The sequence below is a fragment of the Typopeltis vanoorti genome, chromosome 5 (genome assembly GCF_054136105.1).
Source record: "Typopeltis vanoorti isolate ZY-2024b chromosome 5, IOZ_Tvanoo_1.0, whole genome shotgun sequence".
Taxonomy (NCBI): Eukaryota; Metazoa; Arthropoda; class Arachnida; order Uropygi; family Thelyphonidae; genus Typopeltis; species Typopeltis vanoorti.
In genome coordinates, this window is record NC_143553.1 from 163980993 (window position 1) to 164008983 (window position 27991).

The 27991-nt window shown below is 35.1% G+C and overlaps 1 protein-coding gene across 1 annotated transcript; it reads left to right on the forward strand.

Annotated features, from left to right (window-relative positions):
• On the forward strand, nucleotides 1-27991 carry LOC150107020 (lysozyme-like). The gene is made up of 5 exons (XM_090392894.1): nucleotides 1-158; nucleotides 12258-12349; nucleotides 14771-14831; nucleotides 22438-22513; nucleotides 26400-27991. The coding sequence occupies exons 1-5, from the start codon at nucleotides 29-31 to the stop codon at nucleotides 26485-26487; spliced, it is 447 nt and encodes a 148-aa protein (XP_090249020.1). The 5' UTR covers nucleotides 1-28; the 3' UTR covers nucleotides 26488-27991.

Here is a 27991-nt window from a genome sequence, read left to right on the forward strand (position 1 = left end):
CGTTTTCTGAGACGCACTCGCATCCGTGATGAACGCTAAACAAGTCATCTCGTGCTGCATTTGTCTGTTGGCGCTGACCACAGCAAGAATAATTAAACCATGCGATCTGGCTAGGACCATGCGGGACAATGGATACAGCATAGAACAGGTTGCTAATTGTAAGTATCAATTTCGAATTCTTCTTCTTCTTCGACTTGCTGTTTTGCCTTTGGGTTTATTAATGTCGCAGTACTATTCGTGCGTATCGTTTAAGGTAGACACTAGTACAGCCGAAACCGAGCCGATGCATGTGATTAGCAATAGCTTGCCTCTTGCTCTGTTAAGCGGGGCTTGTAGCTATGACTTGGGCTATGCTGACACTTCTCGATCGGCGATTTCAGCGTGACTCTCTGTGATTTTCAGTCTTGAACGGTTAAGCCTGTCGGTTAAAACAACGACAACATTACTGGCTAGATGGGTGAAGCTAGGACCATCGCCAGATTAGATCGCGCCCTGAGGCCAACAATTAATATCACCCCTGGTGGATTATATAAGACAGTTCTGCGCCAACCTCTCGCGGATCACTTTCCAATCGGTATTAAAGTGTATTTGCAAGTACAGCACAAAGATAGTCCAACCGAAAACATTCCCTACACAACAATTGACTCCAGAGTATTGAAACATAACTTAAGCCTGGGAAGATATAATAACGGAAACAAATATTGATACCTTGTATCATAAATTTATTGCAATATTGAACAATAAAATACAAGACTCGATTAAAGTTAAAATAATAGACAAAATGAAAGAAACAAAGCCCTGGATTACACAGGAAATCAGACACTACATAAAAATTAGAGATAAAGTATGTAAAAAGTTTTAAAAATACCCGCACAATCAATATTATGAACTCGGTTTCAAGTATTACAGGAATCTGATACATCATAAATTAAAAGAAAGTAAAAACAAGTACTACAGAAACGAATTCCTAAAATGCCAAGAAAACTCCAGAAAACAATGGAAGTTTGTGAACAAATTAATCGGTAAAGATACACATAAACAAAACCTCCCCATACTTAAAGATATCGATAGGAATAGAGAAAATGGAGACAGAGGATTAGCTGAAGAATTCAATAACCATTTTGCCACAGTCAGTGAAAGCATTCTGAAAAATGCTAAACCCACCCCTCGGAATTGCACTCTCAAGGACTTTATAACTCCATATATCTTTTCCCCACTTGTGAAAACGAAATCAAAAATGTCATAGCTAGCCTAAAAACAACCAAAACTTCAGGATACGATGGTATTAACACAAACATTGCGAAAGAATGCCAAATGTACATCATAGAACTCCTAATGTACATTTTTAACTTATCGCTGATGACAGGCACGTTTCCATCAGATTTTAAGAAAGCCGTAGTTGTAAATAGGTACACCTACCTATTTACAAAAAGGGAAACAAAAATAACTTGAAAAATTACAGACCGGTCTTTTCGAAAATATTAGAGAAATTGGTAAAAATTAGACTCGTGAAATTTTTGGACAAAAACAACTGCTTTTCAAAGAATCAATTTGGGTTTAGGCAAAAGTTTAGTACAGAACATGCTTTACTGAACTTCACAAACGCAGTTTATACCTCCCTTGACGAACATAAACTAACATTAGCAGTATTTCTAGATATACACAAAGCTTTTGACTATGTATCACGTGAAATTTTAATAAAAAAATTAGAAGTCATAGGAATACGAGGTACTGGTTCAAAAATTACTTCAATTCCAGATCACAAATTGCAAAAATAAACTACAGCTATAGCAGTTCCAAAACAGTAGACTGAGGTGTACCACAAGGATCTGTCTTGGGACCAATTTTATTTAATATTTATATCAATGACTTCTGCGATCTTAAACTAAACAGTAAAATAAAAACTTTTGCAGATGATACAGTACTAATTTTCTCTACAGACACAGCCGAACAAATGAAAACCATCGTGAATGCTGATCTTTTGAACGTAAAAAATTGGTTCCAGTCAAACAAACTCAGTCTGAATGTCTCAAAAACTAAATATATAAATTTTAACTTGCGAAATACAACTTGCAAAATGAACTTCACTGCACAATTAATCTTGTGTGATTGGAATTGCAGGACAAATTCAAATTGCAACTGCGAGAAAATAGAAAAAGTCAGTGTAATAACTTACTTGGGATTAAAAATTGATAGTAATTTAAGCTGGAAGCCGCATATTACCGATGTCGTAAATAAAGTAAGTATTATGATAAACAGACTTACTACCAAAAAAATTCTTAAATTTAAATATGCGAAAAATATTATATTCTGCCTGAATTCAAAGCACACTACAATATGGTATATTAAGTTGGGAAGGAATCTATCGCACTACGCTGAAACCTTTAGTCTCGACTCAGAATAAAGTAATTAAAATCTTAACTAGAAACAAATATAATGATACTGCAATGTGTAATAAATGCACCATACTAAACATACTACCCCTTAGATATTTATACGTCTATAGGGTACTATTATTCATAAAAAACGACAACGAATACATACATATCAAAGAAGATACTTTCCTTAGTAGACATAAGGGCCTAAAATATTTAGTTCCAAAAGCAAATAAAGAAGCAATACACAAACATTATACTTATTTAGCGCCAAAAGTATTCAACACACTACCTTAACAATAAGAAATGAAACTAACCCAAACAAATACAAAACTCTAATCAAAGAGTATTTATTTTCCCACAGAAATGAAGCTCTGTTCAAAATAATTGTATAAATTATTGGTTTTTAGCATATTTGTATTCAAAGATCCAGTCTTATGTGTAAAACGTAAAATTTAAATGCTATTTAACTGCTTTGTTTTATTTTGTTCCTAATTAATTGTTATGCAACTTTCTCTGATTGATGAAATTTTATTTAATCTGAGATTTTATTATGTAATTATATTATAATAATATGTAATATGTATATTATATGAATGTATATATGTGTATATAATGAAAATGCATTACATAAATTTTTGTAACGTTATGCATATCGTAACCTGGATGAGCTGTTGCTCTTAGGTTACACATATGATTGTTCAACATTTTGTACTATTATAGGAAGCTTACAAATAAAATGTCGAATATTTGTGTAGTCTAAAAATAAAAGAAAATCTCCAATTGCTGTTTTCTTTTTATTACAGAGAAACATTAATGCAAAACAGTTACATAATAATATTTTATAAGCTTCCTATAATAGTACAAAATGTTGAACAATCATATGTGTAATCTAAGAGCAACAGCTCATGAGGACCACTTTTCTCTTGTATTATTTTCGAGAGAATTTTTAATTCTTCAAATAAATCTACTGCATCTATATCAGATGTTGTAAAATATCGTGTTGCCTTAATAAGGTGCCTACCGCAATATGGCTGATCAAGCGCCCTTAATTAAGCGGCACCGTGAGGCGGGCTGCCTCTATGCTACACCCTGTCGACGGTACTGGGTGAAGCAATTATGCTTTTCATATTCCCTTTTATCTGTGTTAGGAAATTTAGGAGTGGGGCGGTTGTGAGCTTTACGCCCCTTTGGGGCTGTGGAGTTAGCTGTGTTCAGCTGGGAGCAGGATTGTCTTGGATCTTTTCTGTTTGCAGAGTTTGGATTTATTGTAGTTGGCAACTGGTCTGATTAGTGGGCTTGGGTGCATGCTTGCCTTTGAGAAGAACTTTTCAGCGAAGTCATGATGGAGTAGAAAGATGTATGGGATCTAGTATCTCGGTGGATATCTGGGTGTTTCTAATAAACCAGTACATTCGCAGGGACTTATTCTGTATTCGTTGCAATATTAGAAAGTTTGATTTCGAGATATGGATTCGTTCTGGGGAGGCGTATGTAATTACAGGGCATATCACCTCTGGTATAATAGTAGCTTGTTTCGTGTGTGTCTAGTTTGCTGCGGCAGTTGCATGAGGTAGAGTTGAGATATGGAGTTGGATGTCTTTGCACTTGAGTTTGAAGTGACTGTTAAATCGGAATTTTTTTTGTCGACTTATACTCCAAGATATTTAGTTTCTCTATGCCATGAAATCTTTTCTCCAAAGAGCTGGATGTCATCGTTGATGGAGGATTTCCTTCTGGAGAATAGAATGGCTGTGCTTTTGTGGGGGTTTACTCGGATCCTCTAGTCAGAGATCCATTTCTCCAGTGTAGTGATACTGTCCTGGAGTCATCGGATTGCCATATGGGGGTAGAGAGATCTTGCAGTGTTGTCTACGATGTAAATTGCGAATAGTAGGGGAGCCCTATGGAACTCTTGCTAGGATTTTGCGCCTGGTTGAGACTGTTTCTCTGATTTTTTACCTGCATGGTTCTTTTGCTGAGGCATGCTTTCATTAATCTTATTTGATTTATTGGCATGTTTGCTTTTATGCGTTTATAGAGAATGCCTTTGTGCCAGATCTTGTCAAAGGCCTTAGCGACTTCTAGAAATACTGCTCTGGTGTGCAGATTCCAATTATATCCTGTTGTGATGTATTCTACTAGTCAGCGGATTTGCTGAGCTGTGCTATGTTCTCGTCGGAAGTCGAATTGTTCATTCGGTATGATTCCTAGTTTATCTGTTATTTCTTGTAATCTTGAGAGGATGACTTTTTTTGATTTTTCCTAGGTTGGATAGTAAACTGATGGGTCAGTAACTTTGAGGAAGCTGGGGATCATTGCCTGGCTTCCTTATGGATATGATGTCGGCGTTTTCCATGCCGTGGGAAAGTACTGCATTCTTAATATTGCGTTTGTTATGTTGACTAGGTGCACTATAGCCTTTCGTGGAAACAGCTTTATAAGTTTGTTGGTGACGCTATCTGGACCTGGTGCTTTTTTTTGTTGTTGTTGAGATGCTTTATGATGTTGATTTCTCCTGGAGTAGTGAGGATGACGCGTTCTGAGTTGTCCTTGAACGGCCCTAAGGTGCGTTTAACCTGTTGATGAACTTTGGTAAATGAGGTTAATGTAGGGTTATCATATTCTAAAATGCCAAAATGCTGACACCCCATCGCAAAATGCTGACACCACTTCTTTTCCATCATATGAAGCAACAAATCTCATCAAGTTGGAAAATTGGTCAAAACATTTACATTATTCTACACTTTCCCAGGAGAGTTCTTTAAGACCTAGCCACTTAAAACCAGAAAATTCATTAAACTGTTGCATCCACATGTTCAAATAGTCTAAACACCCTACATAGTGTTTCCACATTACACCAAAACTTTTTTATCCCAGATTTGAAGCCATCACTTTCCATTTTCTTCAACATGTCCTTTGCTTTCAACGGTATGAAATGTTAATTTTTTCCTTTCCTGAAGAAGATCATGAAATGAAGATAGTATTTCCATTACATCAATATGAGAATTGTCTTCTTTCTCTAGCCTGCTAACATGTGAATGGAACACACCAATTAGAGACTGCAAATGCCATAGATAGATTTCACTGAAAAGGTCTTCAAAAAAAGTTCTTTATTATAGCTGGTGGGCTATTTTCAGATAAAAATAATGACTTAAGAGCTGGATACATTTGAATTAGTCTTTGAACAGCAGGGTACAAGGCTATCGTGTACTGTGATTTAAAAGTTGCTGGTATTCTATATCCACAAACTCACAGAACTCCTTGAGAGACTCCACACGGACAGTGTATATTGAAAAGTAATTATATATTTTAACTATTAAAGTTTGTAGGTCAATGTCAATCAGGTCTGTACCATGTTGGATGCAATTATTAAGGATGTGAGCAGGGCATCCCACTCCGACCAATGATTGGTTAACCACCCTCTTCAAGTTGGCAAATACATTATTGCTTTGACATCTTCAAAACCACCAAGCATGGTATTGCAATTATCATCCCCAAAAGCAACACTCTTATTTTGACGTTCCAAATTGTTTAGTATTTCACTGACATCAGTTGAAATAGTTTCTGCAGTTTCATTTGGTTTGTTCTCAACAGTCACTACTTTAATCTGTAAACCTCCATTCTTGTAGTCAAAATATTGAATAAGGATAGGAAATACTTTCACATTACCATAGTTACTAGCATCTATTGAAAAACCTATAAATGGAATATCTGCCATGGATGACTTGATTATAGTTTCTATCGAAAGAGGAGCAAGAACAGAATTTACAACGGCTTGTATTTTTGTGCGACCACTTGACACTTTGGCTGCAATTTTTGAATCGCTGAAAATTTGTTTCAACAATTCTGAAGCACAGTCCATGGAATTGTAACTGTTGTGATGAACAACAGTATGATATGCAAGGGCCCCTTCAGCAGCACTTATACCAGTGGCGGCTGGAACATAAGCATTGCAACACTGCAGCACCCCCAAGGAAAAAATGAAAAAATTAAATTTTATTTATGTTTATAAATAATAACAATGCTTACAACATTATATAAATGCAATGTAACATGTTAAAGGTTACAGCTTATGTTTCGACATTGATTGAATAGTAAATAATTGGAATTGTTCGATTAACGCTTTAGATTGCGAAATAAATGCACTGCGATATAACGCAGTGTCGGAATTATCACATTCGGCCAATTGCAGCTCGACTCGCCGATATTCGTTTGTGTTTGTCATTGCTCGTAACAAGTGAATCCGACACTGCTCGTTTGAGAAGTGTCGCTCACATAAATTGTATGCTTGCGCGCGTTATTTCTGTGAGATACGAAACTTTTATTATTGGTGCGTGTTCGTGGTGAGGGTGAACTATTTTTTGTAAATCTTATTTTATTCTGTTAAAATAACATATTTATTTATTATAGATACAAGGCTGAATTATGACGAATGTCACTGTCGAAAATATGAAAAGAGTTATATTTTTTCAATTATCGTTACACGAAACAAATGCACTGCAATCTAATGCAATGTCAGAATTATCGCGTTCGGCCAATTGCAGCCAGACTCGCGGATATTCGTTTGCGCTTGTCATTGCACGTAACAAGTGAATCCGACACAGCTCGTTTGAGCAGTGTCGCTCACATAAATTGTATGCTTGCGCGCATTATTTCTGAGATGCAAAACTTTTATTATTAGTGTTCGTTCGTGGCGAGGATGTTTTCAAAGCAATTTTTTAATATGTAAATTTATTTATTAATAAATTGGTTACTGATTAGGAAAAAACGCATTTTTTTTTAAATTTTATATATGCAGCACCCCCACTTAAAATTTTCACCTCCCCTCTCTGACTTACACTGTCTTCCAATTCTGAATTTGGCTTGATAAAATAATCACATAATTTTCCTGTTGAACTCTGTCCCCTAACACACTTTAAATGTTTTTCTGTTTTTGCATGTAGTTCCAAGTCTCTTATCCCATGCTGTGCGGCTGAAACGTATGTACCAGGACTGTATACAATATATTCGGCCTTCCATGGCTCACGTCTAGGGCGAAAACATGGGAATTTTCTCCTAGATTGTCCTTGAAGGAGCACTTTCTTTTAGCTTTAGACATCCTCCAGATAATCTGAAATAAATATAAGATGATATAAAATCTATATCGTAATGTTTAGGTAGGCCTACATAACGGTTATGCCATAACCTAAAACGTGGTGTATATTTTAATTATAATTTGATAATTTAATTTCTTACTTACTTGGTAAGGTCATTAATACTAATTAAGAACGAACAAAACTAAGGATGCGTCTTGATTTCCACTTCAAACACCACCGCTATCATAGCACTAAGCCCGCAGTAACGCTATTAACGTGAGGCTAGCGCCAGCAAAAAAGAGCGAAAAGTTGAAAATAAAAAACGAGTGCGGATATCTAAAAGCGCAATTTGATTCGATTATTGATTCAATTGTTCTATAATATAACCAACCTCCTGCAGTCTTGTTTCAGCAATGTTACCAACACAAGAGAAATGCCTGGGGAAAAATTCTAAAATGCTCCCGCAGAAATGCTGCCAAAACGGGGTTTTTTCGAAAATGTATGCGGACAGATATTTTCATTATCAAAATATGGACATGTCCGCATAAATGCTAACGTATGGTTACCCTAGGTTAATGTTTACGTTAGCGTATGATGGACTGCATTGTTTTTCCAGATTGTGCACGTGAGCTTCGGCTTTTTCCATATCCGTGTGTGCAATACCATGCTTGGCCTGCATGGGGGTAAGCGACTTACGTTTGGTACGAGGGTTCTCAGGAATTTCCAGATTGTATGATCCTCTGGATTGAGTGCTGTTAGCTTGTTTTCCCATTCCTGATTTCTGTTATTTTGAAGTGGTTCTCTGACTTAGCTGTTTAGATTTTTTTTTTTTTTTTTTTTTTTTGTCTTGTGGGACTCTTGTGTTGTGGTATCTCTTTCTGGCTTTGTTTTTTTGTTCTAATTAGGTCTATGATATCCTCTGGGAGCCGCCTGGTCGTCTTGGTGATTATATAAATGTATAACCGACAGGTTATACATCTGTTATCGGTTATATATATTAATGGATGAGCGCATTATGAAATGTGTTAATCCGTTATCATTAAATAGTTCCTTCTGCTTTTTTAGAAGAAAGAAGTAAAAACTGGGTTACTCTACAACATATAGTATACGAAGATAGTTAACGACATAATCCAATTCGGTATATATTGTTCTTGTTTACATATTTGGAAAGTTATATTTGTCCGTATTTTGTTTTGCGAGTTTGAGTGGTTGAATTTTCGCTAGTCTCCCATGTTTTATGATAAAAACTATAGGAGCCCTGTCCACTCCCCAACCAAAAGTGAATGGGCTGGTATTTTAGGATTTACAACGATAATACAACATAATTATCGTTGTAAATCCTAAAATACCAGCCCATTCACTTTTTAAGCAGATACCTGCTAACAGGGAGTACTGCAACAAGACAAGGATTGCAGATTGGGTTAGAAGCCACCCCTATTTATAGAACGCGGTTTCAACTACAACCTATCACACAAAAACTGTTCTTGGTTTTCCGTGAAGATATTGTTGTTGGACAGAATTTGTCAACGAAGTAGACAGTTTAGTTGGATTACGTCCTATATTACTAAATCGCTTAAGGAACTGACAACGTATATAAGAATATAAATTAAATAACACTTTAATAAATATTTCCGATATTTCGGAAACGTCACGTTCCCATCTTCAAAAGGTACTTACAAAAAAGGCACGTGCACGTAGGCACTACAACACAGTAACTGAGAATGAAGTGAGGAAGCTATTGTTCTCCTACGAGAATTATCATCATCCACGGAGATTCCAACGCACGGAAGGCCCGCCAATACGATAGAATGAAGTTGAAGTTATCAAGACAACTAAATCGTCTGACTTTCCTAAAATGCTGCCGGGATAATAAGATAATCCCAAATTGTGTAAGATTCAATCACCGTTTCGTTTCACAAAGAGCTCTCTCTTTTCTATAACCACGCCAGCTACGCTTTGCTTCGGGAACAAATTGCCGCCACTCGGTTTCTGTTAGTAGACATTAACAAAGTTATTCTTGCACTTGAAGAAGAGCTTTCGTGCACTTTAAATCACGAGCTTTGGTCAATTTTACACGACGTCTCGTGTACCGTAGCAGACAAAGAATTTGAGAAAATACAGGGTCGACATATCAAAAATTTAAAAAAGAACTCTACCGTTAATCCAAAACTTTCTGCCAACACGGTAATCAACCTTTCTTCAGTCACCCTGAAGCACTCAACGCGCTTTCACGTGGTCATAACATCGCCATTGCTCCCAGAAAAATACTTAGTGAGGATATTCAGTGGATAATAACTGTCACACTGTCATTTTGGATAATTTTTTGGCTTCGCCTTCCATCACTATGGCGTCTACAAGTAAAAAGCGTAAATCAAGTGATTCTTGTCAGGTTTTTAATGAAAAGTGGAACAAGTTGTGTTTTTTTTTGTACCGATCGACGATAAGCCAGTGTGTTTAATTTGTCGTGAGTCAGTGTCAGTATCAAAAGAATACAATATAAAACAACACCATGAGACAAAGCATGTGTCCAATTTCGATCACCTTCAAGGGCGGCTTTGCGTGGACAGTGAACCGTCTCCAAATTGATTTAAAATACCAGCAAGGTACATTTAAAAGGCAGAGGGAAGAGAGCGAGGGTGTGTCAAAGTAAGTTATGTAATAGCTGAAAAAATCAAAAGCCTTCTCGGACGGCAAGCTTGTGAAAGAGTCTCTCATCGCTGCTGGGGATATTCTGTGCCCGAATAATAAGGAAGTTTAAAAAACCGAGTTTGTCAGGGGTAACTGTAGCACGTGTTGAAGAACTTGCCAATGACATTGAAGGAACTTTAAAAAAAACGGTCGTTCGAATTTACGTCATATTCACTTACTTTAGATGAGAGCAAAGATGTGAAGGATACAGAACTGGATCTTTGTCTGTGGCATTGATCAATAATTCAATGTGACAGAACTGCTAGCGCTCGTACCTATGAAGGAAAAGGCACCGATATTCTTGAAGCCGCCAAGAAAACGCTCCAGCATTTTGACCTTAGCTTAACCAACTTTGAGGGTGTGGTCACTGCTATGGTGGAAAAGAACGAAGGGTTTGTTGCGCTTCTACGGAAAGAACCGGAACTAGAAGGTTAAGATTTCATCCATTACCACTGTTTAATCCACCAGGAAAATTTGTGTGCAAAAACTATTGGATTTGAGAATGTCATCAACATTATTAGGACAAGAGGATTGAATCAATTTCAAGAGTTTTTGACCCAAGAGTGCGAAGCGGATCATGGAGATGTGGTTTATTATAGTGATGTGCATTGGTTGAACAGAGGGAAAATTCTTAAAAGTCTTTGACTTAAGGAGTGAAATACAACAGTTAATACAAATCCAAGGGGAATCCGATTGCAGATTTTAACGATCCGAAGTGGATGACAAACTTTGTGACCGACATCTCGTTGCATATGAATGACCTAAATACATAGCTGTAATCCAAAGATCAACTGGTGCACACTGTTTGATTACATCAAAGCTTGCCTCCTAAAGTTTGAGCCAAGCTCAAACTTTGGGAGGCACAACTCACAAAAAAAGACAACTCATTTTCAGCTTCTCACTGAGTCCAACTGTTCATCTCTTGATGAATACACTACAAAATTAGCCATGCTGTGAAGTGAGTTCGAAGAGAGATTTAGTCATTTTCGTAACCAACAGTCTTCTTTAGATTTATTTTCAGTGCTGCCGAAATGCTGGGCTCAGTACAAATGGAGCTGCTTGAACTCCAAAACAACTCTTCGTTGAGAGAAAAATTATTCAATGTGCCCTTGCTTACATTTCTGAGGATGCATTCCCTAATCTTTGCTGGCATGCTTTGAAGATGTGTGCTTTGTTAGGAAGCACATACTTATGTGAGCATTTCTCCAGAATGAAGCATGTGAAGTCCAAGACAAGAACTCAGATTACGGACCAACATCTCGAGAATACTCTGTGCATAGAGACTTCCAACATTGCCAACATCGGCAAGCTGGTCAAGGAAAAACATTGTCAAGTTGCCCATTGACATTGTAAAAAATGAATGTTTTCTTCATTAAATTATCTTTTTTCAAGTATTGATTGTATTTACCTAACATGAACTCGACTCCTACCTATGCTCTTAAAGCTGAGGTTGTTTATTTTTATAGGATTTTATGTAAAGTATCAAATGCACAGCATTTCTTGTGAATCTGGAAAGCATCTTACAATTGTAAATACCGTATAATAGCTTAGTGGCCTGCGGGCGCCACTGAAATTTTTAATGCAGCCCACACTGTCTGAAAGGTTGAAGAATTCTGTACTGTAGGATTCAAGGACAGGATCACATGGCTATGCAGAAACAAAAAGGAAAGCCACCAACAGAGAGAACTGGAAGGACATGGTGCTGCACCCTCTCACTGAGGAAGCTACATGAAGAAGCGGTGCTATCGTACTGAATGTTGAAAAATTATTTATCACTAAAAAAATACCTGTTTCTTTGCCAATTGATGTAGGATTCACAAACCTCCTTGAGGGCTGGGTAGATCACTCTTTGAGACATTTCAGTTTGCTAAGACATGGCAAACTGAAATTTAGTCTTTGGCTCCACCATGAAGTCTCCCCGTGCCTTGATATGTATCTCAATTATTACTTTGTTACTAATTTGATCTTATTACCCCGCCATTCCTTACTGAAAAGTTGTGGTTTAAGAATAAGAAAAATATTGATGGGTGCTATTTTTACTGTAATTTGGATACATTACATTCATTATTTTAATGTGTACAGTAATACAATAATAATACAATGCAACTCTTTGCAGGGGTGTGTCTGGTGAGATATGAAAGCAACTACAATACCAGTGCCATTGGCGGGCCTAACAAAGATGGAAGCTATGATTATGGATTATTTCAGGTAATTATGTGTGTGTATACACAATTTTTTTTTGAATTTATCAATTTTTAAGTATTTAAAACTTTTTTTTTCTTAATTTACCTGTTTTGTGGGATGAAAAACCGATGAGACCAGCTAACTCATCTTTTTAAAAAACAGCAACTTATAAAGGTTTCAGACCTTAGGATTCGAACTCAGATTTTTCCAACCAAAGGGCTGGAAGATGGCGGCAGTGTGGAGTATAACACGGTATTAGCACCCTCTTGCTCTGACAAGACCAGAAGTAGTGAACTTGGGCTTTTTTTGTAACTCAAAATGTGGCTTTCTTCGCATGGTTTATATAAAAAAAAAAAAAAAAAAGGACATAAAATACTCATATCCAGTTGCAAAATTAGAATATAAAAAAAATTCCAGCAGAAGTCCTCGATAACCTGATTGGTAGTGGTTGGAAATTACAACCGAAGCAATTTAGACTATGAAGCTAGTATATTGTATTTAATTGTCTGTATTCTTCAGCGTTTTGAAATCACTTGATACTGCATGATGATAATAAGCAGAAGATCATTGGATAGCCTGGCAACTAGTTTTCGCTCTTGCTCATTTAACATTAATCAGGGTGCATCATGAGGAGCCCGAGTCATCAAGATGACAGGTCTGATTTTCTCCAAGCTGCACTATCAGCACTAGAATGGATCAGAAACTTAGACATGCAGTTGTAGATTTCATATTATGTTCATGTCCATATTTTTTTTTTATATTATTATTATTCTGTACTCTATGTGCTGATGACTAAATAAATAATAGTGTTGTGAAAAAGTTAAAAACACCCATTCCCATGTGAGACCAGTTCATCCTCACTCTTGAAAGGGTTTTTTCAAATAATTTTGTATGTGAACTCTTTCACTTAATGGGTTCGAATTCCAGGAGGGATTCCAGCTTAGGTCTTTCCAATCGAAAGGTGCATATTGAGATGTGAACCTCATAACAAAGTTATAAATATTAATTGGGATGTGATATTCAATATTCTCCTACTACTTATAAAGACGTGTAACGTTATTGAAGAACAGAACTAGTTTCAAGATTTTGAAACTTGTTCTAAAAATATATCAACACCAATGTTAGTTTTTTGGCCATGCTGAATGATTTCAAATGCTAGTTAGAATGAAGGAGAAAGGTGAGAGAGCAGCAGGATATTTGACGAGGAAGACTGTTTTCTTTCCAACCAAACTATAAGCCATTAAGTAACAAGTGGTTTGTACAATCATGGTTACTGCTAACGTGGTGCTCTGGCTGATTTCTCTTTGGTTTTGTACAAGTTTATTCAACTAGCTTCCTGCCATACCCAACTCAATTATTATCATACTTAATTTCTCATTTTCACTGAAAATTGTACATAAATAGCTAAAATTCCATTCATTAAGTTCACAGGAAGAAATCTAAATAATTTATTTGCAGATGACATTGTTCTGATAGCTAGCAAAAAATAAAAGTTCAGAAAATGCTAAATGATCTTGACAGAAAAAAAGGTTTAAAGATTAACATAATTAAAACAAATTTAACAAATGCATATCAAATTGAACTAAAATTAGCAGATAATCATCCTATTGAATTGTGGATGATCACCTTGGACAATTTGTTTTAAGGAAAATCAAGATAAAGAAATAAACAGAAGAATAACATTAGGAAATAAAGTATTTTGGCTGCATAAAGATTCTATTATGGGATTTACATGTATGCTTAAAAAGGCAGCTATTTAATATGTGCATTATTTCAGTGTTTATTAATGGAATTGAGACTTTAGCAACAAAAAATGCAAAAAGATGGGTCGCACAAGATGCTAAAGAAACTAAAATGTATAACCCATATCATAGGTTAACTATTGAAAATGCAGTGATAGTTTTCTGCTAACATCTATTTTCAAAGTTTTAACCTTTTATTACTGTTATTGATTTTCATGTCAAATTTACACAAAAGTCATTTAATTTTTAATGACACCAAAGGATGTACTTGATTTATTATTAAGATTTTAAATATTTAAAGCCACTTTCTATAAGAATGTGATCCATGTAGATTATAAATAGTAGTGAAAATTATGAACATATACTTAACACATACATATATAACAAATACAACCCATAGGTGTATATGCAGTATACACAGTATTATACATTTCAACAACATAGTTGTATAATTAAAGCATACTATGCGGTAAATAATTCTTGAAGTTTTTTGTTTTTTTTTTAATTAAGCAGTCAATTACAGTTATAGGCAAGCATTTCCATTACCATTGTTAGTTTATAAACTTTACTGTAGTGTTGCTAATAAAGCATACTTTAAGATCCCTGAAAAAAAATACAAAGAAATATATCAGGGTATTTTTGAATTATTTCACAACAAAAAAATCTATGTCAGCCAACTAAACAATACTCATTTTAATTTCAGATTAACAATAAGTACTGGTGTACACCTGGAAAATATAACCAGTGTAATGTCCCTTGTAAAGGTAAGTAACTAGCAAAGTTAAATATATATATACACACACACAACACATATATATGCACTCGACTCGTCACTTCCAAACAGGCAAACTGTCCCACTCACCCACTGCTCTATGAGCGAAAAATCTAGCTCTCATCCCTTTCAAAACTGTGTGCAAACTTAACTTACATGGATGTCATAGTGTTCTCACCCAACCTTCCATCTACATAATGAAAATTTGCATCAGACAACATCCTATAACACCAATTCAGAAGTTTATAGACCTCTACCATATCATCCTTCTTTCTCCTGTTTACTAATATCTGTGGTACACACAATCTGTCCTAATAATCTACGTTCCATACTTTTCTGCAGCTTTATCCTCTCGAACTCCAGGAAACCAAATCTGTGCACGGCAGTCCAGGTGAGGTTGTATCAGGGTCTTGTAAAGAGAAAATGACTTCCTTATAATTACATGTCAATATTCGTTTCAACATTGCAGTCATCCTTTGGGTTGTGTTTGCAACTTTGTGACCATTGAACTCCAAGATTCCATTTACATTTTCTGCTTACTAACATTGAACTGAGAGCTATTATAATTTGTCCACAATTCCAGCTTATTCAAATCATTCAGTAAGTGCTGTATATTGCATTCCCCGATTCCACTGCCAATCTTTGCATCATCAGCAAACATTCTAACATTTCCTGTCAGATACTTTCCAATATCGTAAATGTTTAGACTGAACGATGGTCTGAGGAATTCCTGGAGTATGCCACTGATCAACTTAAATCTGGAAGATTCATACCCACCATATATACCACTTTCTGATATTTATCCATAAGCCATTGCTTATCAAAGGTTATATTCCATTCCCAAATTCTCCAGTTTGAGAGAAGGGGTAGAAATTTTCTGAATTAGTTAATGAGATCATTATGTAAAATGTTCTTATTTTCCCAAAATAAATCCACAAGGAGCTATAATGCACCTTTTTTTATTGTTTCATGTGAGGTTTCACAGTTTTGTCATTAGAAGTCTGAATTATAGCAATGCAGTGTGAGAAAGCAAACCCAGCATGAAAGAAACAGTATGTAGTCTGCTAGTGTTGCCTTCCCCCAAATGAAATTTACTGTTGAATAAATGTTAATCGAAGTATCTTGCTCTGCTTTCTGAGATGCAAATGGAGTAATACATTCACAATTTATGTCGCTGGCATCACAATTAGCTTTTGCATGCTACAAATACTGCAGAAAAATTGAAAGAGCAGTCTTTTCAATTTAAAGTAGTCACATAACCTCAGTCTCTCGGGGGACCCTGTAACCCCTAGAGAGTGCGTCGCCTGGGTGGCGGATAGGAAAGCCCACCATGTGTGTGTGTGCATGCGCGTGCGTGTATACATATGGTGGGGTGGTCCGAATATACTGAATAAGGACTCGTGGACCAACAGGGCCTTAAGGGGCAATCATCTTGATTGTAAGGGAAATGGCACTCCCATGGACTCCTAGCTGGATCTAACCTCTCCTTCTTCTACTTTGAGGAAGATCCACTTACTTTAATCTTTCCTATAAGCTAACTCTTCTTATTTTATGACCCTTATGCTATTAGAGTACTCGAGGGCCATGGGGTCTTTTCATTTCGGGCCTTACAACTATGCCCTCTCTATAAACTTTACTATAATTCTTCTATAATCTACTCTTTCCCCTTCAATATACCCTATTCCTTCCATGGGTTTAAATTTGGAAGAAGGCTAGTTCAGAAGCCTTAAGGTAGCAGCCCTATCACTGAACTATTCCATAGTCAGGCTAGTCCCCTGACATGGAGAACATAATCCTACTTGTAAGCTGACAGAAAAAGATAATCGGATTGAATCTATGGGAAACGACCCTGGAATGGAAAAGGTAAAACAAAAATGGAAACGACAAAATATAATACACATAGCAAACTGGAATATAAGAGGAATAGCATACAAAGAAATAGAATTAGACCAGTTATTAAATGAAAGAAATTTTAAAATAGCAGTAATCACTGAAACAAAAAAAGAAATTAAAAGGAACTATGAGAACTGAAAATTTTAATGTGATATACAGTGGAGTCGACAGAGACCAAAGAGCACAAGCAGGAGTCATGATTTGGATTCATAACTCCCTTTCAAAACAGTTAAAACATAAATTAGAAGCTAGAATAAAAATAGATAGAGGCTATTTAACAATAATTGGTTTATATGCCCCAGAAGAAGGAAGAGAACAGGATCATATTGATTTTTATAATCAGCTACAAAACATATATAATAAAATAAATAAAAATGATTATGTAATTTTAGCAGGAGACTTAAATGCAAGAATTGGAAACACGAAAATTAATAATAATATAGGAATACACGGAGAACATACTCTAAACAGAAATGGTAAAAAAATGATTTACTTTGTAGTTTATAATAACCTAAAAATAATGAATTCCTTCTTAAACATAAAGACATACATAAATATACTTGGGCAGCAAGAGGATGGAAATCGATATTAGATTACTTTGTATTAAATGAAAAGACATCAAAATTTTCACTAGATGTTAGAGTTCACAGAGGATATGAAATAAGCAGTGACCACTTCCTTGTTAAAATAAAATTAAGATTACCACCTAAATGGCTACAAGTAACAAGAACAGAAAGAAAAATCGAAACATTTGTTTATAAAACTAGACTATTGAATGACACAAATGTACAATGGCTATATGAACAAAGAATTAACCAATATCTAGATAAAATAAAACAAAATGAAGAAATAGAAATAGAATGGCTTAATATAAAAACGATACTAAATGCAGAAGCAAATGAAAGCTTAGGAAAGACCAAAAATTCAATGAAAGAAAAAAACTGAAGATCTGGGATGATACAATCAAAGAAATAATCAAAAAGAAAAAAGAAGCCTATCACAAATGGTTAAGCAGTAAAAGATTAGAAGATGAAATAGAATATAAAAGAATAAGAGCCATAGCTAAAAGAGAAGTCAGAAAAAGACAGAGAATCATGGAATAAATTTGTTTCTAATTTAGAACATGATTTATATAAAATAAGACCCAATGTATATAAGATTTTGAAACATTTAAATGCAGATACCAAAGAAAACATAAAATTAAACACTGAATTGAAATTAGAAGAATTTCTAAATTACTACACAGAACTGCGGACAGACAAATATTTTAAAAAAGACAACTGGCAAACAATTAACGAAAAAACTGAAGAATTAGAAATCAGCCTGAAAGAAACAAGAAACGGAAAATCACCTGGAGAAGATAAGCTAGGTTCAGAACTATATAAATACGCAGGAACAAGACTCAAAGAAAGACTCTTATTATTTTTAAATAAAATTTATTCAACTGGTATCCCCCCAATAGAATGGAAAAAAGCAATTGTGATTCCTATCTTTAAGAAAGGTAATAGAGATGAGCCTAAAAACTATAGAGGTATCAGTATACTAAATTCCTGTTACAAAATATATAGCAGAATTTTAAATAGCAAACTAATGAAATATTCTGAAAACTTTATTTTAGAAGTACAGAATGGATTTAGAAAAGGACGATCATATATAGACCTGGCCTTTTGCCTAAAATTAATAATAGAGAAAAGAAGAGATTACAATTTAGAAACACATATTGCATTTATTGACTTTGAAAAAGCATTTGACAAAGTTAAAAGAAGCATATTATTTAACATATTAAAAGAAAGACAAATACTAAATAATATCCTAAAAGTAATCACAAGTATATATGAAAATAATCAAATACAAATAAGATTAAATCATGAGCTATCATATACGAGAGAGATAAACCAAGGGGTCTGACAGGGATATCCCCTCTCAGCAACTCTTTTTAATATCTACTTAAATGAAATAATAATAAAATCAAATAAAAATTTACATCAAGGAATTAAACTTTCTCCTACTGTTAACTTAAACATTCTCCTCTTTGTCGACGACCAAATAATAATTACAAATTCTGAAGATAACTTACAGAAAGCTATTTTAGATCTAAATGAGATATCCAAAGATTATGGTATGATAATATCAACGGAAAAATCAAAAACTATGGCCTTTAAAGGACAAGATCCAGCAAGAACTAAAATAGTAATAGATAACAAGATCTTAGAACAGGCGAATTCATTTAACTACCTAGGATGTATGATCACATATGAAAATGAAAAAGATATAAATGTAAAAAATGCAAAATATTTAAAAATAACAGGTGTAATTAACTCTATATTTAAACCAAACCTAGTTCAAAAACAAACCAGGCTAAAAGTATACAATACATTAGCCCTACCAGTCTTAATGTATGAAAGTGAAATCTGGACAATAAAACAAAAAGACAAACAAAGATTAACAGCAGAAATGAAGTTTATGAGAAAAACTGCAAAGTATACCCTATTTGATCACAAAAGAATTGAAGATATTATGAAAGAATTAAACCAAGAACCAGTAATAGAAAAAATTTAAAAAATATAAACATAAATGGATGAAACACGTTCTAGGAATGAAAACAGAAGGATTACCAAAACAAGCCTTAAAGTACAAGCCATTGGGAAAAAGAAAACCAGGACGTCCTCTTAAACGATTCAACGATGACTTCTAAGGCCGGAACAGGCCATGCTAGGCCTAAATCCTTGATACGCATGATGATGATGACATAACCTTAGTAATTTCCAGGATTAGAGTGCAGAAGAAAGATGCTAGTCATCGAGAAGTGCAATTCTATCAGCCTCTTGAGTTGCATCGATGTGTGGCAATAATCTCTTCCTCCATTGAAGAAATGCTGACTTTTAACCTACCACTTAAAAAATGTGGCCTTAAAATATGAAATTCACTATTCTATAGAAGAATAATGAATGAAGATTCTGGCAACTTATTATATAGTTGAAGTAGGTAGAATACATAAATCATATTTTGAAACTGAAATTACTTTTATGCATGCACAATGATAGTGGATGTGTCAAACTCAGAAAATCAGATAATAGTTTCCTGTTAAATTTGCAGTCATCCCTGATATGGTAGTTGAGCCTTGTTGATTATTTGATAGTCACTAGATGTAGGTGAATAACAGAATTATGAAAGACAAGGTGCATAACAACAGGAAATTTAAAAGATAAGTGGTTGAATATGAAAATTGTATGTGGCAAATCAGGGTACAGCCAAAGTCAGGATAATGAATGAGAAAATTGGGATATTAAAATTATATCGATGACACGAATACAGAATATTACTACAAGTAAACTGAGTAAGGCGCTATCATTCTTCCAATTTATGAAAAAGACTATACCACTTGGGGTAGTAAAAGGACTACTTATGAAGCAATGTTCAGTGCTGCACTTAAGGTAGGTTTGCTTACTTCAGTATTGCCTGAAGATATATTTGGATGAAGATTTAAATAAAGCTTTGGAAAGCATTTCATATGGAAATAATTTTTACAATAAAGAAAATCAGAAAAATTTCTGATTTTCTTTATGATGATCAGAAAGATTATTTCTAATCATCAAGAAGAAAACATCGATTTTCTATGGCAGATATACTCATGTGACTACTCGACATTTGATCAGATTGATAGCCTGTTTAGCAAACTCTCATCTCATGGTCTGCCTTTTATTCTTGATAGCCTATGTGAATCCCACCCACATTAGTATTATTACCATAGGTAGGCCTAAATATTACATAATCAGGAAACCCTGCTCTAGAGAGCAAACACAAAATTTTTTCAAGTCACTTCAGGCCTCCAATAAGCAGGATGGTTTTATACTGGCTGGTGAAATTGATTTACTGCCTGGACTTTCAGTGACATCCATATCATAGTGGTATTTGAACTTACAGCCTATTGGTTGTAAAACAATATGCTAACCACTAAGCCAACAACTGGTCAAGTGGTTAGCATAATATTGTTCTGTCAGTTTGCTTTCTAGTCATTCATTACATGTCATGGCTGATAGGCTTCCTCTTAGATTTCCTCATCAGTGCTGGAGTATCTCAGGGTTCTGTACATTCACTCCTCTTCTTGTAAATGATCTTCTCTTGCTGATCTCATATCCTATCCATAGCTTTGCTGATGGTAGCACACTCCATTCCTCTTCTTCATTAACCAATTACATTCCAATTGCATAGCGCAATTGGAAGAACAACGTACCGTCGTTCTTCCAATTGCGCTACAGAGGCGCTATAAGAAACATTAAGCGCCTCTGTAGCGCAATTGGAAGAACGACGGTACGTTGCGCTCTTCGATCGGAAAAGGCCTAAGTTCGATTCTCGTCATGACGGGAGGAATCTTTATATGGACTTTTTCAATTGAAGGTGAGTTAGCCGATCTCATACGGTGGTAGCAGGGTTTTTCTCCCAGAAACTCGGGTTTTTCATTCCGCATACAGACAAATCGGCCCTTCAGAACACACGCAATTTACAGACAAAAAATTCTAGCGGTGGTGATGGTGGTTGTGGGCAGTAGATGGCGTTGATGTAGGTGATTGGTAGTATAGGTTCTGTGTAGTAGTGGAGATAAAGAGTTGTACAGTAGGTGTCCTCCCGCGATGAGTCTTCGGACTCCTTGGAGGTGTCACTAATAATAATAATAAACATGTAACTTTTTTCAAGACCTCCAAGTGGGGTAGTGGTGGTCTCACATTGGTGATGGAATTCATCTCTCAAGGATAATTACAAGCATCTATGACCTGGCAGGATTCAAACTCATTTCCTGTTGGAAACCGGATAGGTTAACCATTCAGCCAACCAGACTGACTGACTACTTGCTTTTCATAATACCCAGATCTCCAAACATGATCATGTTTCTCTTCTTGGGTTGACTTATACCTCTAACCTCTCACTGCACAAACACATGTCAGCCACAATTTCTGCAGGCTCAAAAACTCTAGGTGTACTGTTGTGCTTAAGACACTATTTCTCATCTGTACAACTGCTAATACTGTATGAATCCCATATCTGCTCAACTGTGGAATTGTAATCACATTTGAAGTGGTGTACCTTAAACCACCTTACACATGCTTGATATGCAGGAAGGTTTAAGGTGCACTATCTGATCAATCTTGCATGGATTTACTCCACTCATTCTCTCAGGCATTTCTGTTTCTGCTTTGTCTCTTTTATAGGCATTTTCATAGACAATGTTCTGCAGAAGTGGTCACTATAATCTCCTTCACTTGCTGCCTGTGAGAACACAAGCAGCTGCTAGTCAACATTCATTTACTGTCCAGTTTAAAACTCACTAAAGTTCTCTTCCTCCTTTTTATCTACCTCTGTTCTTTGGAAACCTCACTATCTCTTCTTTAAAAACTACATCCATCAGCAGTTCAAGAAACATGTCAACAGATTCCTTCATTCTTCTTATGTTCTTAACCACAGATACAGTACTGATGCCATAGGTTTTCAATTCATGCATGGATCAGACATTAAAAAAAATCATAATAAAAACAAGTATGTTATAAGAGCCATGTTATCACAATTTCATAAACAAAATCAATCTTGACTGAAACTAACTTAATGGATAAATGAGGTAATTTAGCAATTAGTAATTTTGAATTCTCATTTATTATAGAAATTATATTTATATCAAGGTAATGAGTCATCATTTTTGAATACCTCAACAGATCTCATAACTGATGATATCACTGCTGCTTTGACATGTGCAGAGAAAATTTACAAAATGCAGGGATTCAAGGCATGGTAAGTAGTCTTTAATTATTAATTGTGAAGAGCTCTCCCCCTCCATGATGAGTTCTTGGATGCTCTGGAGGTTTCATATAATAATAAATCCAAATATGTCAAGCATGAAGAACCTTTGCCAGCAAAGGTTGGTCGATTGGTAGATCCTCTGCTACTAATGGCTCAGCAAAAAAATTAAGCAAGTTTGAGCGCGGTTAGTAGTTATAAGGAGATCAATCGTTCGATGCTGTTGGCACACTCTCCCTCGATGAGTCTGGACTCCCTGGAGGTGTCACATAATGATAATAATGAAGATGGTTTAATCCCCCCCCCACAAAATTGGACTATTATTTTATAAAGTTTCTGATTTGATTAACCTCATATTTTGTGTTGTAGAAAAGCCCAGTTACAACAGTTTATCCATCACACATCGAGAGACAGAAACATGTTTAGTATTAACGAAATCCACATGAAATCAATTCATGTTTAAGTTAATAGTTATTTTCTTATCCATCTGTGTTCATATCAATACCGTTCAATCTATTACAACACATCCACACGTATGAAATCAATTCATAAAAATGTTTAGTGAAATAACTATAACTTTTTTGGACTCTGACCTTTTAAAATTTAGATTATGTGATGCCTACCTTGTCAAGATATAAAACTTCTGTAACTGAACAAAAAGGATGTTCATTTACAGTGACATCTCAATGGCATTAATTCTCTCCACTTATAATTTAGCCAAATATCAGTTCACATTATTACAGTGTACATCATGCAAGAAACAACCTACTACGTATTTCAAAAGAATAAAATTAATAATATTAATGAACACAGATATGAGTTCAGATACTGGTTCTTTCATCAGTATTTGTTTGTAAAACTATATCATATTGCAACAATTATAGTGTTCCACAGTCTTCAATATACCTAAATGTTGATAGACTGGTATTCTGGCCTGTTATCCACCCAAATGGCAATCAATTCCTGTAGTGAAGACATGACAGTCTTCCTCTCAACTAACATTCTTATTTCAAGAGTTCCTTTGCAGAATTCAGGTAACATCTATCATAATCTTTGTACTCCTATTCATCAAACCATGTTACCAGCAAATGAGCATTAGTCCAAATGAGAAGTATTCCTATACCATACCACCACATTTAATGGATTCAATGCAGTCTATTTAAACAACATTTTCCTAGTATCTGTGATACTTGGACAAATGATATAAACAGTACCAAAATTCATCACTCTGGTGACTTACTGTCTACTCACAGCAAGTTTTCTTTGAGGTAATGCTTAACTTGTATGGTGCAGTCTTTCCATTGGGGTTTAGTATATAACATTCTAACTTAATGCACAGCAGCCATGGATGCTCTTCATATCTGGCCGAGAGATATGCTATTGATTAATGTTAGGAGGGATGGGTCAACCGTTTTCCATGCTATTTTATCTTAATAGAGGTTCGGTGTAGGGTGGAAACAGTTGTATAGTAGTTGTCCTCCCGTGCTGAGTCTTCGGACTCCTTGGAGGTGTCACGAATAATAATAATAATAATAATTCTAGATAAACTTATACATTGGTTACACATGATTTTAAATTTTCCAGGAAATGACAACTAAAATATTAATTAAATAACTTTAATCAATACCTTCCTATATTTAGGCAATGTTACATTGCTATCTTCTGGGAACATAAAACTATGATATGTGCATGCAGGCACTAACAATGAGCAAAAAAAAAAACATGCTGCTAGTGCCTGTGCGCACATATCCCAGTTTTATGTTCCCAGAAGATGGCAATGTAACATTGCTGAAATATAAGGTATTGATTCAAGTTTTATGATTAATATTTTAGTATACGTTGTCATTTTCTGAAAAATTTAAAGCTGTTTTATCTTGTCAGCTTATGTGGTTTGCTTGTTTCTTGTATTTATTTATGTACTGTCTTTGATAAGGTTGGTAGCTCTGATTTTTCACTTCTTCCTATCTTGTACTTTGCTAAAGATCTGGATGGTATTTTTGCCTGACCAGTGCTATATGTCCTTTGTATAGTAATGTCTCAGTTGGCCCTTCTTAGAAGTTTACCTATGATCACATTGGTCAGTTCTCTTTCTAGCATATACCCAAAAAATTAAATTCCACCCCCCCCCAATTTTATTCACTAAACTCTGTTTTTTTTGGCTTGCTCTAGAAATACAAATAAAGACATACTTGTTTATAGCTATTTCTGTCCAGTTAATATTCATTCTTGTTAACACTACATTCACATCTTCAGATTTATTTCCATTCCCTTTTTATGGTTCTGAGGTATATATTAATGTATAAGAAACACAACAAGTATGTGTCCATTCTACAATAAGGCTGTATTGAATATTTGTATTTTTATTTCAATTTCCATCACAAGTTCACACCATCCCAGAGAACAGTTATACACTGCTTGAAAAGAAGCCAATGGACACCATAGTGTGAGGAACAAACAGCCATGGTGCCCACCTTAATAAGATGTAGGACCTCCTTTCATTGTGATGACTGCAGCAATCCTACAGAGCATACTTTCCATAAGTGTATGATAGTGATCAATGGGAATTTTGGATCATTCTTCCTGTACATATATAATAAATAACATACTATTGTGGAACAGACACCCCTTGACGTAACCCAACACTCCAGTTCATCCCATAGATGTTCAGTAGGGCTGAGATCAGGGCTCTGAGGAGGGTAGTCAAGGGTAGTGACGTTCATGTTCACAAACCATGGAGTTACTGCAGCAGCCTTATGACATGGTGCATTGTCTTGCTAAAGAGACAATGGTCAGTCCTGTAGAAATGCCATAAACTAGGAAGAATTGCATTGTCCAGAATGTTCAGATACCTGTCAGAATTCAATATTCGTGGCACAACAAACAGAGGTCCAAGGCCAAGCCAGGAATAAAACAGGACCATACCATCACACCACCACCTCCAAATTTCATAGTTGGAGCCACACACACTCTGATAAGAGATGTTCGCTGGGTATCTGCCACACCCATCTATCTACTCGGTGTAAGGTGTAGCATTTATCCTCCATAACACTGCTTTCCAAGCTTCCATGTCCTATGTACATGCTCTTTGCATCACTGAAGATGCTGCATGTTGGTGGGGCTTGTATATTGCAGTACTACCATGGAAACCCATGTTGTGAGCTTTAGTTCTGAATGTTTTGGTGCAGATTTGTGTTCCAGTCGATGCCCTGAACAGTTAAAAAAAATAGATGATCAAATTTGATCGTAACAATGAAAACTTTTGCCAATCACTCTTTTTAAATCATGCGAAGCCCTACACTAGTGTCTTAATTGGACACTTTATGACTATCTCTAAGTTTTTGGAAGTGATTGCTATTAATTGTTTATTTTTATTATTTTTTTTTACACATATATATATATATATATGGAGAAAAATGACATATCACTCATTTAAGTACTTGTGTCCATAAGTACTTCAACTTTACCTGACTTGATTTTCAGTTCAGTCCTTCCAAAAAATTAGTAAAGGGCATCAGAAAGGGCTTTATTTTGCAACAAGCTTATATCCAGAACCATATGCAAAGCTGGAGCATATCTATTCTTATTTTCCATATGGTATGGAGATGTGTGAATACTTTATACCAAATCATACTGACTATTGATACTTCATAATGTACAGATGTTTCCTACATTTCATAATTAAACAGCAGTTAAATAATAAGTTCACCATTATAATATGCACCCCCAAGGGTTGGATATACAGGCTACTATGATAGTACTACATGATTAAGTTTACCTTATCACTAGCTTCCTATCAACAATCTCCTTTCAAATTAATCTTTTATTTGTCAGAAGTCTAACCGCAATTATAGAAGTTAATTTTATTATTTTTAATCCTCAGGTATGGCTGGCAGTACCACTGCAGAGATGGAGATGTTATGAAATTTATCAAGGACTGTGGACTAAAGAAAATAAATGATCTGTTCTAGGGCATACCAAAGACTATTCTAGCACCTGGAAAAGGCCATCAATACAGCAATGGGAATCGTATATATAATCACAAGTGTTTTTTTAACTGCCAAACCATAAATGGTGGACGAAATATATCAACCATCTTAGGCTTTGTACTCATGCTATTTCAATGGTAAACTTAGCATCCTTGTTCTGAATGACAAATTCACGTCATGGGCATCAAATTCACATAATGGAAATCGTTTTTTCTGAACTGCCAAATCATACAGTTAATACTTCAAATATGTGCAAATATTCAAATCTGAGTACTTCATTATGTTTTTAAAACTAAAATAACATTTCTAGCATTCATCATTTGAAAGCTATTTACACATGATAGTCTAACGATGATAATGTCTGCCAATCAACCTTTATATTGAAAAAATAAAATAATAATAATAAAAAAGGAGCATTCTGTTAACTTTATTTTCTAGTCTTACTTTAACCTCAAATCATTAAAAATAGTCCAAAAAGTTTTAGATGACTGGAAATCTTCATAGGATATATTTTTTAGCTAGAAAAACTATTTTTGTTATCCACATTATGGACAACTGGATGGTTAATATAAAATAAAACAACTTACATATAAGGGAAAGAGCTTATAATATTTCAAGCACCGAAAAACAGAGAAATGAAGAATTTTAATATTTAACACAGATCCTCAAAAAAAAAAATGGTTATGAACCTAAGACAATCAAAAAATTCCTCAACACACACCTCCTACAAGCATCTCACAAAAGCAAGATTTCAAGAACACAATCAAGCTTCCATACATCAAGAATGTTACAGCAAATGGCAAATTACTAAACAAACATAACATCAAAGTTGCTTTTCTACCTCTGGAAAAAATTTCAAGATTTCTACATTTTCCCCCAAAACCTCCACATCATCCTTTAAAAAAACCAGGTGTTTATAAAATTCATTGTTCCTGTGGCATCTGCTACGTAGGCCAGGGGAAATTCGCAAGAACGAACACCAAAAAGATGTGCAAAAAAGAAGAGAACACAAATCAGGCCTAGCATACCATACAACTTCCACCGGCCATAATGTACTCTGGCAAAAAACAAACATGTCTTACATTGAAAAAAATTGTTACATAAGAAAATTTAAAGAAGCTGCAAACATGCTTAGAATTCCAACACAATGCAACAAAAACCAGGGCTTAATTCTACACCAAGTTTGGTCAGCATTGATAAAAAAAATATACCCAAGTCAGACCTCGGACAATGTGAACAACAGAACGTGACAGCATCCAGCATTGTTCAAACTTAGCATTGCACTGAATCTGCATTCGAATATTTAATTAAATGAACAGTTAGACAGCCACAGCTGCATAGAATAAATTATTTTGAGTAATTTCTCATTTCTTGTGTTTAAACTTTTAGTTACCTTTAACCCCTGAAGACATAAGTCAAATGACTTACAAAACTTGTCGGGTTTGTTTTTATTGTTACTTATCTTAATAAACATGTGGTCCAATTA